Source organism: Miniopterus natalensis, chromosome 10 (genome assembly GCF_054644295.1).
Source record: "Miniopterus natalensis isolate mMinNat1 chromosome 10, mMinNat1.hap1, whole genome shotgun sequence".
In the NCBI taxonomy this organism is placed as follows: Eukaryota; Metazoa; Chordata; class Mammalia; order Chiroptera; family Miniopteridae; genus Miniopterus; species Miniopterus natalensis.
The window spans coordinates 58686696-58702119 of record NC_142090.1 but is presented as its reverse complement, the minus strand read 5'-3'; the positions used below and the strand labels follow the sequence as shown (position 1 = coordinate 58702119).

General features: G+C 33.5%; 1 protein-coding gene across 3 annotated transcripts in view; it reads right to left on the bottom strand.

The window, feature by feature from the left end:
* The window catches only part of AKAP9 (A-kinase anchoring protein 9), a 137219-nt gene that overhangs the window by 103035 nt on the left and 18760 nt on the right, over positions 1–15424 (bottom strand). For all 3 annotated transcript variants that reach the window (XM_087821151.1, XM_087821149.1, XM_087821150.1), the window contains exons 2-7: positions 14750–15004; positions 12241–12285; positions 7553–7606; positions 7021–7191; positions 5108–5263; positions 4066–4263 (exon numbers count right to left, since the gene is read on the bottom strand). In XM_087821151.1, the coding sequence (XP_087677277.1) occupies positions 4066–4263; positions 5108–5263; positions 7021–7191; positions 7553–7606; positions 12241–12285; positions 14750–15004 (879 nt within the window). The remainder of the gene's footprint in view (positions 1–4065; positions 4264–5107; positions 5264–7020; positions 7192–7552; positions 7607–12240; positions 12286–14749; positions 15005–15424) is intronic.

The following is a 15424-nucleotide window of genomic DNA, read 5'->3' as shown; positions in this document are numbered from 1 at the left end:
TAATAAGCAAAATCACCTTAAGGAGACAAGAGTCCCAGGCCAAGGGGATTTAAAGGCACCTCGAATGAATATATTAACATATAGAAACAAAGAACGTAAAAGCCCAGAAAAAGGAAAACCTCAGAGGGAAATGTTGGCAGAGCCCATTCATGTACAGTCCAGGGAAGAGAACCAAGGTGCCATGAAACTGAGAATTCTGATCCTTCTGGGAAAAGCATTCCAAACGTAGAAGGCAACGTAGGGGATTGTAGCAAACAGAATTTAAGAATTCCAATCCAGAGGCACAATCATTCCTACTGTGAGATGAATACATCAGGTTATTACAGCCCAATGCCCTGAATATTTGATTCCTCTAACATCCCTTGATCTCATGCTCACTAAAGAACTTTCTCTTATAATTATTTGGCTTTTCAAAAGTAAAATCCAATGAACTTGAAGTATATAGGTCTCTGGGAAAATTATTTCTCATTATAAATTAATAATCTTATATTGAAGATTTAAATATTAGCCTCTTGAACTTGGAAAATCTGAGTTTACTTGAGATAGCTCAAGTCTCAGTTAATAGAAAATAAAAACCAAATCAGACTTCTGGACTTACAAGCAAAAGACCGGATTCTTTACTATATAAACCAAGGCAATGAATGCTATCCTGTGCAGCCACTTGAGAAAATTCTATCAGCTTTTGACTTGATATCACATAGCCCATCCAATGTTACGGTAAGTTATTACCAAGAACTGAACCTTCTTAATTTCTACACTACCAAATGACACTTAAAATCAGTTTAATCTCTGAAATCTGTGTTTTTGTCTATAAAATAAAGATAATATTTCCTCAATCTCACAAAATATGCTCAAAACTAAAATAAGTATATTAATTATTAAAACAAAATAAATATATTTTCTGTTATATATAAGTGTAATGTATTTATATACTAGAAAAAATCTATAAAGCATTATGGAACCTATAAAAGAGTAAAATCAGTTCACTGAGGACAACTTAAGTTAAATTGATAATTAGTTTTGAAAATGTGAACATTGTTATAAATCTGTAACATTTCTATTTCCTGATTTCCTATGGGGGAAAACCCCTCATAAAACAGTATCATTTAATTCAAAATTGTTCATCACCTGATATAACTGCAAACAAACAAGAATAATTCTTCATTTAACTATTAAACAATACAAATTCATGGTTCATTTTTCTTAGTATCGTTTATTTCAAAAATACATGGTTTTAAACCACTTATTTTGTATTGCAAAAAAACGACAGCCCTGTGATTGAAGATACAATCCTTCTACTTCTGGACACAGACCTGAGAGAGTAGGACTAATATACTTCCTGCCTGTGACTACTGCACCATGGGAAGTTCATAGGATTAAGACAATGTGAGTACACCTCGAATTATCAATGCAGTTGTCTAGGGGACCAAAACAGTTTCAACTATCACCCTAATGCTCTAGTCCCTCAGCTACTCTGATGGAACTACTACTCAGGAGAATTCATTCAAAGGGAAAAAAAGAGAAATTAAAATATATATGTGACGAAAAAGAGACTGATAATAAAAGTATTCTTGCTAACAGTCAAATAAAGGTTATTCCCCCTACATAAGTGAATTATTTGAATTTTAAATAATTTTAAATTATTCTGCCAACTAAGTATAATATAACACAATAAAATTCAATTTCCAGGCTATTCTAACATGAACTGTCTTTCTACTTTCATCCTGGAAAGACTCACTTTCAAAGACTATCATTTTCTAGTTAAACTATTTTTTGCTCCCTATACATTTTCAACATGTATTAGCCTGGGTCTTTATGCACACTCCACCCTCTGTCTAAAATGTACTCCCCATCTCTATCAGTTCAGATTCAGTTCATAATTTATTCACTTATTTACCAAATAAGTATTGAGTAGCTGCTATGTGCCACACATTATGACAACTGCCAAGGAAACAAAATACAATTAAAAAGATTGCTCTAACTTATAGACATACCTTACACATCACCTCCTCCCTATAGCCTACCCTGAATCATTTCCTTTACAAAGTCAGACCTACTCAGAACTTTCAACACACGTTTTACCTATGTTTATCCTTATTTTGTGGTATCTTGTATACATGGTACCATGAGATCCAGTGAAGAAAAGGGCATATTTTAAGCATCACTATCTCTTGCCAGGGCCTGGTACAAAACAGGTGTTTTGTAAATACCTACATAATACTTAAATTACCTTGGCTGTAAAGCATGTCCATTTCATAGTTTCAGTATCTTAAATTTGTATATCTTCTATTTTCTTAAGAGCAAAGTCTCTGAAGTCAGGCTACCTAGGTTTGGTATCTGGTTCTACCAACTTATTGCCTATATACTTGGGCAAACTGCTTCCTCTTGCTTTGCCTTGGTGTCCTCATCTGTAAAATGGAGGTGATAATGGTACCTCTGCCTCAGAAGGTTTTTGTAATGATTCAATGAATTAATATGTACAAAATGCTTTGAATACTGCCTGGTGGCAAGTGAACAAAAATAGAACATAGCTAATACTTTTATTATTAACCCAACAGTACTCTTGTCTTGGAAATTTCTCAGCCTCTTGCAGAAGAGCCTCCTAAGTTTATAAAAAGTACTGTATTGTATGTACAAGTCTGTCCTCATTATTTACAAATTCTGTATCTGTGAATTCATCTACTGCCAACATTTATTTTTAATCCCAAAATCAATCCTCTCAGTCATTTTCAGAAGTGTACAGCTTGTCTGGGTGTGGCTCAGCAGTTGAACATCGACCTAGAATCCAGGAGATCGGGGTTCAATTCCCGGTCAGAGCACATGCCCGGGTTGCGAGCTCGATCTCCAGTTGGGGGTGTGTAGGAGGCAGCAGATCAATGACAACTCTCTCATCATTGATGTCTCTATCTCTCTTTCTCTCTTCCTCTCTCTGAAATCAATGAAGATATATTTAACAAAAAAAAAAAACCCAAAAAACAAAAAAAAGTGTACAGAGTGGCAAAAAATTTGAGTTGCTGGACATGTGTATTTTCAGCTGACTCCCAACAAGGCAACCACACTGTCTTCTTGCTTCAGCTCTCACATGGAGAGGAGAGATGGAGAGGAGAATAAAGACAGTAGGGGGCAGTGCAGTGTAGTACAAGATATTTTGATTCTGGGCCAGCTGGACAGTTTGAATCCCAACATTGGCAACTGTAGCAGGGTGGCCACAGGCAAGTTGCTTAACATTTCTGACCATCATTTTATCTTTTGTAAAATAAATAAAATATAATCTACCAGGATGAGCTATTTTTAGGATTTAACATTATAATTTATGAGAGACGTGTATGTGTGTGTGAGAGACGTACGTGTGTGTGTGTGTGTGTGTGTGTGTGTGTGTGTCCAAGGAGCACATATTTGCTACATAAGTGTTCCAGGCAACTATATAAAACATAACTAGGGCGGGTGGGTGGAGGAGGAGAGAGTAGCCAAAGTATTTACAGGCATATATGCACAACCCAAGGACACGGGACAATGGTGGGGAAAGGGACTGGGGAGGGGGATGGGACGGGGTGGAATGGGTCATTGGGGAGAAAAAGGGACATCTGTAATATTTTAAACAAAAATAAAATTAAAAAATATATAATAAACACTATCATCTACAAGAAAAAAAAACAACTAGTGTGAATAAAGAGAACTGACTTTATTTTTTCTAATTAAAATCCATAAAATTTCATTTTGTCATAAAAATATTTTCAGAATTTCATAATCATGGCTAAAATGAATAGAAATACCTATAGATGAATAAAAAGAATAGAAAATCTAGTTGTGGATTTAGATTCTCCTGAAAACTCAGTTTAACATAAGCTTGTCACTTTCAAGGAACTCAGTAATGAGTATTATCTTAAAACTACTATTGTGAGATTTCTAATTGCTTTAGAAACAAATTATTTTACAAACTTAAAGAACTTTTCTTAATTATAACATTTTGTGATTCATGTACATAAGAAAAAGATAAACACTTGCATATAAAACTTGAAAGTTAATTGTAAAGCTGCTACAGTTGCCTCTTTAAGATAAACATACCATTTCATATGCTTTAATTTTCTCTTGCAAAAAACTGATTTGCTTTTTGAAGTCTTCTTTCTTTTTTTGATAATCTTCTAATAGATGGTCTTGTGCTTCCAGCTGTTGTTGATGAGTGAGAATTTGTTGTTTGGCTTGTAGCAAATCTGCAGCTGTGCTACTATGAGTGCTGTTTCTCAAAGTTTCACTAGCCTGTAACTTGAAAACAGAAAGAAACCCCATAGTATTAAATTCTGAAGTGAATGCAGTAAGCAATACACACCTCCTGGAGGTATTAACTTGGCTCACAATTCTTTCTGGGAACTGTGCTTAACTTACAGGCTTGAGACCCCAGCAAACATACTGCTACGGCTGATCAGGGAGTATGGGCACATCCAAACCAAACCAGTAAGATTATTTTTCCCATGATAAAGCTGAGAAAGTTGTCTAATGAGAGAGGTAAGTTTGAGGCAGACAAGCAGAAAGGAATGGGCCTGAGATTTCCTGGGTTCCTGATGACTTTCTAGTTTCTGATCTCAATCCATTTCAGGGATCTGGTCGCAGTTCTGCCTTGAATTCTGTAAGATATGTATCCTTACACTACATTCTTCCCTTTTGCTGAAGCTATGTCCAATTATTTTCCATTACTTGCCATCAGAAACCTTAATACAATTAGATTCCTATGACTCTAATTAAAGGTAAATGGAGTATATGTAGTCTAGTTACCATTTCAGACTCTAATTAAAAGCATACCAGAGTTGGCAAAGGTAGGATGTGACTACATGTTAATTTCTGCAAAACTCCACCCAATCAGACTTAAAAGGTTTTGTAGGATTTCAAAATATAGACAAAGAAGTACAAAGAAATAAAAGCAAGGAACCACTCATGAAATAGGACTTAAATTCTTGGTTAATATAACAACATATATTCACTAGTTTTTCCAAGATGATACATAATAAGCAAATGAATTTTAAACAAATTTAAATTTGATTTGGAAAGTGTGAAAAAATGCTCAATTGTTTACTAAAAATCTAATAAATTTTGTCCCACAGGTAATACTTACATACTGAAACTGAATCTGCAAATTTTGACTTTGTTCTGTCAACTCTAAGAATTCTCTCATCGTCTCGTCCTTTTCTTTTCTTGCCTGTTGTAAGTTAGCCGTGAGCCGGGTTATGATGCCATCTCTTTGTTTTATGGCAGCTTCAAATTCTTGTAACTAAAAGACATCAGTGAAATTAATAAGGGCTAGACTTACTTTTTTAAATGAAACAGATTATTTTCTTAAAAAGATATGATTTCAAAGCTCACTGGCAGAAAGAGGACATACGGATGGCCAAGAGACATATAAAAAGATGCTCAGCGTCACTAATCCTCAGAGAGATGCAAATGAAAACCATAATGAGGTATCACCTCACACCTGTCAGAATGGCACCATCAACAAATCAACAAACGACAAGTGCTGGCGAGGGTGTGGAAAAAGGGAACCCTAGTATACTGATGGTGGGAATGCAGACTGGTGCAGCCACTATGGAAAACAGTATGGAGGTGCCTCAAAAGATTAAAAATTGACCTGCCATTTGACCCAGCGATCCCACTTCTAGGAATATATCCTAAGGAAACTGAAACACCAATCAGAAAGAACTTATGCACCCCTATGTTCACAGCAGTGTAATTTACAAGTAGCTAAGATCTGGAAACAGCCCAAGTGCCCATCAGTAGATGAGTGGATAAAAAAGCTGTGGTATTTACACCATGGAATACTACACAGCTATAAAAAAGAAGAATCTCTTACCTTTTGGGAAAGCAAGGATGGAACTGGAGAATATTATGCTAAGTGAAATAAGCCAGTCAGAGAAAGAAAGTACCACATGGTGTCACTCATATGTGGAATATAATAAACAAAATAAACTGATGAACAAAATAGATCCAGAGACTGGATCAGAAGCATGGAACAGACTGAGGGATCTCAGAGGGAAGGTGGGGGTGGGGGAGTGGGTGGGGAGAGATTAATCAAAGAACTTATATGCTTCTATGCATAACCTATAACCTATGGACACAGACATTGGTATGGGGAAGGCCTGGGGGTGGGGTGGATGCAGGGTGGAGGGGATCAATGGGGGGAAAAAGGGGACATCTGTAATGCTTTCAACAATAAAGATAAATTTTTTTTTAAAAGTACATTACAGGCAAACTTAAAAAAACACACCAAAAAACTCACTGGCAGAATTATTACGATTTGTAAGCAAACTTTTCCATATTTGAAAGCTATTAGCTTGAAGGAATTGGTTTTACTTCCAAATCAACTTTAAAAAAAATCATCTGAACTTAGAAACCAAACATCTTAGGTCTAACTAGTTCATATATCTACTTCTAGGACAGTGCCTTTACACTGAGGGATGTCTCAATCTGTTCCTAGGCAACACCATCATAGACACTTGCAATCCTCACTCTTTTCTGGAGGATGAAACTGAAATATATTGTCATCCTTATCAATGTCCTATTTCGCCGTTTCTATAACTAACTGCCAAAAACAACAGATGTCATTTTAACCAGAAGAGGTTACTTACAAGGATTCACTGACATTTTTAATGAGTTTAAATCATATTTTGATGTGGTCTGCACAATAATTTTCTCTCAGGCCGACTACAAAAACATCTACTCTACTGAAATGATTTCAGCCTACCTATCTCAAAAAGTTAAATAAAAGAGTCCATGTTTTATTAGTCCTGTTAATGAAATCCTGTTTTTAAGTGAGGTTGCTTATAACATATATATATATATATATATATATATACACACACACACACACATATATATATATATATATATATATATATGGAGAATTATTATGAGATGACCATAGCTATCTTTAATAACCCCATCTTTAAAGAATGTACATATACTATCATTCAAATTTCCTATTTGTTCCTATTTGTTTTTATGAGTAACAAAAACCACATAAGGTAAACATACTTGCTGCAGTCCTTCAGTCCCATAGGTGGCCCTCATTTCTTCCAGTTCTCTGTTTAGTTCTTCAGTCTCATGCTGTTTCCCAGCCAATTCATTTTCCATCACCTCTAGGTGGGTCTGACTGTACTGTGCTCCATGTTCAGAATAAGACTCATCGGCACCAAATTCTTCTTCCTAAGTCAATCCAAGATGTTGAATAATTCAGTACTACCAACATTCCTCAGGAAGAGGAATTCAAATATTCAAAACAAAGTCCACTTTAAAACATCACTCATCACTTGGAAGTTTACCGGTATGGCAACCTACTTTGTTGTTAATGTGATATATACTTCAAAAGCAAAAACAAGATATATGCAAAGTCTGTTACATCAAGTTTTAGAACAAAAGATGGATAATTTTGTTTTGTTAAACATTAAAAGCATTTAGGATTCAGCCACAGAAAGAAGTACATGCAGTAAAAAGCTTTGTTAGTAAGCCAGATGGTTTTAAACAGTTTATAAACCATTAGTATCATGAGTAGTTTTAAATACTGTACCCTTAATAAATTTGTAGGCTTTCCTGTTCTCATCACAAAACTGCAACCATTTACCTGTATAAAAATAATTTCCTGATATATTATGATTTTAAATAGAATTCTATTTATAGCTAACAACTGTATTTCTGTTAACTGTATTCACGCCTCTTTTATGCGTAGGGAAACACCTCACTGGCAAAAACAGATACAGCGATTACATTTAAGAATCTAAAAGACACGATGACTATTTCAAATGCCAACCATTCCTCAAACATTTGAGTACTTACAATGTAAAAACACTGCACTATACGTTTTCTTTTAAGTGATTTAAAGTTCTAACTATGTACAGTTTTTATTTTGTCGTCATCAGGATAACTATAAACATCAAATTACTGGATCCTCTTCTACAAAACACTGTCTTAAAATCATGTAAATAATTTTTTATTAAGTCCTATTCATTTTAAAGTAAAACTGTCTACTCGTATAAATTCACTAAAATTTGGGAAGTAGCTCTAGAGGTAAGAGATGACGAGGCGAGCAACACTCCTTCCAAAACCTTCCCCTGGGAAAAGTACTATATAGCCATGCCAATCCTGATGGATGTGGAGATTTTCCAGAACATACTGCTGCCTGTCTCTATCACAGACATTTGGTGGTAGGAAGGACAACTCTAGGGCTGACCTGGTGGGAGATTAACTTCAAATCCCTCAGTCCATTTAACAACCTCCTCTCCCTCCCCCGCAACAGTATACAAATGAACTCTATTCCACTCACATCTTAATTATTCTCAATTCTATGGGAGTAGAATCCAAGATAATGAAGTTTCTACCGTTGAAATACATAAGATAGAATATCTTATAATTAGATCCATATGGACCAAAACACTTTAAAAAGTGGAGATTCTAACTAAGAATTCTTTAACAGAGTTTGATTCCTTCGTTTTTTTCCCTAAGGATAATTTCTGGAAAGCAAAGCTAAAGTTAAAAAAAAAATCTCCTTTATGGCAACACAATATTAAATCTGTAAAAACTATCAGAAGACAGGAGTACTACCTCTATTAAGATTATTAATAACAAGTTACTACAATAACTTCCAAATTAAATTCCTCTAAATTTCAGTTATTGATTCTGAAATGAAGCATTTTGATAAGTATCTACTAAAACTTTACTTAAGAGTAACAGTGCAACAAAATGGATTTTATTAATATCTTCAAACATATTAAGCAATAAATATTCCTTCAAGTGGTGATGCCACTATTACATAAATTAGTTAACAGTTTACAATAGAATCTAACACATTACGTAGCCAACATTAATTTTTTTCTAAGTTAAACAAATTTTACACTTGAACAATGCATATATGTATTGGCTTAAACTACTACACAACTATTTTCAAAACTTAATTATATGTTATAATAAATACAAAAATCTTTTCAATATTAATAAATTTTAAAGATTTAATATAATATATAGGTAATAAAAGATTATTCACCAGAAGTAAACTAAAAAAACAAAACATATTTCAAAGTTACAATAGAAACATTCAACAGAATATCAGGATCACCAATAGTTAGCAATAAATTATTTTTTAATGCAGAAAATTATTTTATTGCTCTAAAGGGTAGAGCAGTTACCTCTCCTTTTTATATTGGCCTACTAACACTGTACTTAGTAAACTATAATAAGAAAGTAATTTAATAACTTGAAACATGTAGATTAAACTAACAAACTCCTTCACTGAAAAAAGATCAACCTCTCAATGTTCTTTTTCACATTTGTCAAAGTTATGTAAGGCTATTCTAATATATTCTTTCTAAATTCACAGATTTACTCAATCTGTATAAACAACTTGGAAGATTCAGGAAAGTACAAATAGGTAAATTTTAAATATAAAAATGTTCTGTAGAGATATATATCATCTCATAAAAATATTGTACTACTTACTATTCAGAAAAAAACCACAGGAAAAATAATTTTTATTTTAAAACTATAAAATGGCATTCACACAAAACTTTTTCTCTCAGTGGATATTAATTTAAACATTAAAAAAATACTTCACTATTTATGATTGTTATGTTATCCATATACTTAATTTGGTAGTACATTCAAAGTTATTAATAACTGATGTTTTAATAAAAAATAAGAAGAAACTGATGGTTCATAAAAGTTCATGAAAATTATAGGAGTTCAAGTCCTATATGATTCAGGGAATTGGAGCCAAGTAACTAATGAGGTTAAGATGATCCATCCAAAATCAAAGTTAAATATCAAACAACTCATTGTACAACTTAATGTGATATACAATTTATTGTAATTAAATATATATACTATTTAAATTGCAAAATTATACCTCAACAAAGCTGAGGCAGCTAGGGAAAAAAATAAAATGATATGAAGTATAAAAAAAGAAAGCCAAGTCAAAGTTGAAAGGCTAAGTTTACATTACTTTATGGCTATGGACAATGTCTTCCAACTCTAGGCAGTCATTTCATAAATGTTATGAATCATACAAGTGCCTTGGTTAAGGAGTATTAAATAATCAGATGAAATCCATAATGAAATTATATACCCTTTCTATACATAGCAAAGCATATTTATCTACCTGTCTTGTCTCTATGTTGTCTATAGCATTCCCTACTTTCTGCTCAAAGGGTATCAATAAAAATATTTTATGTAAATATGGCATTCTGGATATGAAATGTCCCTTCACTGAGGACTAAACAGATCATGTATAATTTAAATTAATTCATAAAAGGGTATTTATATTTAGTATGCTTTCTCTAGTATATATAATTGGACATATATTTATACAAAATAGATCTTAAGTAGGTCACAGGATAAAATTATCTAATTCTCTCTAGGCTTGAATCCATTTTTCAACCCAATAAACATAGGAGCTACAGAAGTCAAGAAGATTAAGTTCACACCGTATCTATATACACAAAATTTCCAAATGAAGTTCTAAATAAATATCAGAATCTAAAATCTTTCTGAGAATAACTTGATAAAAGAATTCTCGTCCCTCGTTTCAGACATATTTAGAATGAAGAAAAGCATATTATTATTACTGAGTAGCAGCAAAAAAACCCACCCAAACTTTGCTTATTGTCTTTTATATAAACACCACCATACTAAATATCATCAAATAACCCTCTCAACTACCCTGTCAGGTAGATATTATCAGCCCTGATTTACAGGTAAGGAAATTGTGTTTCAGAGTTTAAGTGATGTGCCCAAGTTCAGCTTGGAGGTAATGAAGCTGAGGTTTGAATACAGATCTTTCTGGATCCAAAGCCTCTACTTTTTCCATCACCCTATTTTCTACGTACCAGAAAAATGACAGTGATATTTAGACAAAATACAGGATAAGTATGTGGTCTAAGATTAAAACTATGTAATTTTGAAATTTTAGAACACTCAAACGCAAACCAGAACAGCCAAGATTAATAAACTGCAAATCTGGCATTTGTAGTGGTTATAATACAGGGGTTGGCAAAAGTCGGTTTATAGTTGTAAGTATGTGAAACAGATTTATTCTTGTATCATTTATTCATTATTGTATTATTTATTATTATTAACCCACTTTTGCCCACCTCTGTATATGTGTTGACTAAAAAGTAATTTCATTTTAGAGGGGGTGTGTTACTGAAAAGCAATGGCCTAAATAGGGCACCAATTTATTTATTTAACCCTGGATAATAATTTTCCTGACCAGATTACTAATAAGTACATTCAGAGCTTTTAAACACATTAAATTAATAATCCAAAACAGTAATACATTCATTTAAGAACATGAAGTTATTTAATATTATAACCTACAATATATTAAAACTTATGGAATACACTGAGTTACTGAACCCGTCAGAGTAAGGAGTATTTTTCCATAGCCTCATATCCTGGACCAAAGAAACAATAATCATATCTAAAAGAATAAGAGAAAGTTGCTTGGCTGGTGTGGCTCAGTGGTTGAGCATCAACCTATGATCCAGGAGATCAAGGTTCGATTCCCTGTCAGGGCACATGCCCAGGTTGCAGGCTCAATCCCCAGTAGGGGGCGTGCAGAAGGCAGTGGATTAATGACTCTCTCATCATTAATGTTTCTATCTCTCTCTCTCTCCCTCCTCCTCTCTCTGAAATCAATAAAGATATATTAAAAAAAAAAAAGTAAGAAAAAGTTAGTAAGTTGACATATATTCATTAGTAATACACAAAGAAGGTATTTCCTAAGGTGGCCAATGCCTATACCAGCTTTCATCATCTAAATTAAAAATCACTATTGTAACATTAACTTCAATAAATGAATTTATATAATTAACTAGAATTCAAGCATTTATAAAAAGCATTAGTTAAAATGAAATAGCCTATATTATGAAATGTTCACTGTGTTAAATATGGATACCTTACAATAATCACATATCCTAAGAAACCAATATCAAACACTCCTCGAAACTAAAATAAGGATTTTATCTAATTAAGAACTAAGCTACTCATACAGATTTAAGACCTTAGTTAATAATCTGAAAAAAAGATATATCAGAAAAGCATAACCTCCAGGTTTTCTAGGTCATTTATATTATATCATGTTATGCCATATTTTGTTATATTTATAAAAATACAGAACCATGCGAGTTGCAAGAAGTAAAGTACTAATAATCAATAACAGTTTCAAGAATAATATAAAATGTCAATCACAATATTATTTATTCTTACCTCTGAACTATAATCTTCTGCTGTGGTTGAGATTTCACTTTCTGGCTAAAACAAAAGTAGAAACTGATTACATTAAGGCTTTTTCCCACCTAAATATTGAATTTCATTAACCTATTACTATTAGTACTAATGACAGAAAACACATAAAAATATTACTAAAAATCTGTAAAAATTATTCAGATCTTTAAAATTTTCACTGTAACAATGGGTAAATAACACATCTAAAATTTAACACTAGGCACTTTTCTACATGTAAAAGTATCAAGAGGTACTTTCATACCAGGTCTTGTATCACTAAGAATCACTTGTAAGACAAAAGCACCAATTAAAATATCATTGCATTAATTTTTTGTGTGTCTTTTTTTTAAATAAAAAAGTCCTAATATGTTAGTAAAAAAGTTCAATTTTTCAAAACGAAAAATCATCAAATCTTGACGCTAGAAAATAGCAACAACTTGAAGTAATATAATAATTTGTGTTGTTATTAACACCTTTGTAGCTTACAAAGTACTTTTAAAGACATTCTTGTTTCATCCCTACATCCCTGGGATTTGCGTATAAAGTGAATGGCTTTTCCAAGCCACCCTCAGCTGAGAAGTATGGTGCTAGGAAGAGTCAAGGAGGAAAACTAAATTTTCACTGCTTTTCTCCCTCTCATCTAAGAATCTCATTTTAAAAGTGAGAAAAAAGGCCCAGATATTTCACCTCTTCATTCAACAAATATGAACCACTACTGTCTCCATTCTCACCTACTTATGGAAATTTCATTCATCATTCAAGACCAAGTTTTAAGTCTACTTCCCCTATGATGTAGTAACTGATGCCAGGAACAGAAAAAAGCCCTACCCCTATTTTAAAATTCTGTTGCAGTGGTTCTTAACTCATGCGATCCTCTTTTAAATCTAAATTATTTTCATGGCAGAAGCCCTCATGGTTCACTTGCTTATGCATATTGTGTACTAAAAACAGTGGTACTAAGGCTAAGAAGACACTCTTTGCACTCGAAATGCTAAAACTAGTAAAGAGCACAAAAGGCAGAAAAACATAACGAACACATCCTCAAATCAAATCAAACACCACAAATGCCCTATTATATTATTTAAAAGGTCCAGATTTCAACAGAAAATTTCAAGATATACAAATAAAAACGAAAGTATGGCCCATGCACAAGAAAAATAGCAGTCAGTAGAAAATGTCCCTGAAGAAACACAGATATTGGACTTAATAAACAAAGACTTTAGTTATTTTAAATTAGTCAAATAATTGAAGAAAACATCTACAAAACTAAAAGAAATTATAAAAATGTTTCGCCAAAGAAAGAATATCAACAAAGAGAAAAAATATTTTTAAAAAACCCCAAAGAAATTCTGGCGTTAAAAATTAAATAACTGAAATGAAAATTTCACTACAGGGGCTTAACAGATCTAAGGATGAAGAATAAAGAATCAGCAAACTGCAAAATAGTTCAACTGAAATTAGTCTGAAGAAGAGAGAAAAAAAGAATGAAGAAAAAATGAACGAGCATCAGAGATCTGTGCAACAATATAAACATACCAACATAAGCATAAAGGGAGACCCAGAAGGAGAGGAGAGAAAGGGGCAGAAAGAATATCTGAGGATATAATGGCTATAAACTTCCTAAAACAATGAAAAACATTAATCTACACATCTAAGATGCTCAATAAACTCAAAGTAGGAAAAACTACAAAAGATACTTATGATAAATAACAAATCTCAGACACTCCTGACCAGAATAAAGCACAAATCCTCATATGTCTAAATCTTTCTGTTTCCATATAAAGATACCAAGGCCCAATCCAAACTGTGATAATCTGCCTTGTCTAACACTGTTCCTCTTAAGCATTCCATCATTCTCTACTTCTAGTCTTAGTTGGTGGTTCCACCATCCCACCCACCATCCTAATCTACTCTTAGCTTCTCCCTCATCTCTATATTCTGGAAAATTACATCACTAAGGGGAGGGAGAAAACTAGTCTTTACTGAGAACTTTCTATGGACTAGGTGCAATCTCCTGCCCTTTGGCATTACCACCATTCCATCCCCATCACTTTGTGATCCATTTAAAACTAAACTACTTATGGCTTCCAAATCACATCACACTGTTTCAGGTCTTTTTTAAAGCAATCTGGCACAGAGATTGTGTCCCCTGCTTCTCTGCCTCCAGCTAAATAACCAACAAAGCTGATTTGGGCATTCTCCCAAATCATGACACATGAGAGTACCATGTATACTGTTGCTAGCATAGCTCTAATTAGGGTACAGGGCCTATCTTACATCTTGTCTCCCCACTAGACTGACTTTCCTAATGGGCAGAGACTGTCATATTTACCTTTGTATCCTTGATACTCAATCCTTGGTGTGTAACAGTTGCTCAATAAATGTTTATTGAATCAAGCTCATAAAAATTGCACAGGGTGCTAATGAGTGTTGTCATTACAACAACTTTCCACTTAAAATTTTAATGTTTAAAACCTGGATGAACACTTACTTCAACAGAGAAGACCTGGTCATGTTTGATTATTTCTCCACTGTGTAGTGTTCTCATTACTGTGGATTCAGCAGTCGAGACTGATCCTACTCCCTGAGAACTATTCATATACATCTCATCACTCTGTGATTGCTCAGTATTCAAAGCACGGTATGCTGACACATCAAGTTTACTGCTTGACGAAGTCTTCTTTTTTTTCTTCTTTGAAGGATTCTGCCCATCACATTGAGCTTTCCTTTGTCGAAACTGGGCAAGCTACAAAATAAAATAAAAAAGAAAAAGAGAAAGTCATTACTGTCAAAGATAATTTATCTTTATCACCACTAAGACAAAACAGCTTTGGAGTCACTTTCTTTAAACCATCACTAAAATGATGACAAAATAAAGGACAATTGTTAGTCCTTAATAGACAGATAACTATTGAACTGCAAAGAAATTAAGTATTTCTGAAATAGTGTTTTTCTTTTTTTTTTTTAAAGAAGAGACTACCGTTTTTGTTTTGTTTTTAAATATATCTTTGTTGATTTCAGAGAGAGGCGGGGGTGGGAAAGAGAAAGATAAAACATCAATGATGAGGGAGTCATTGATGGGCTGCCTGCTGTACATCCCCTACTGTGGATCAAGCTCAAACCTGGGCATGTGCCCTGACTGGGAATCGAACCGCTATCTCCTGGA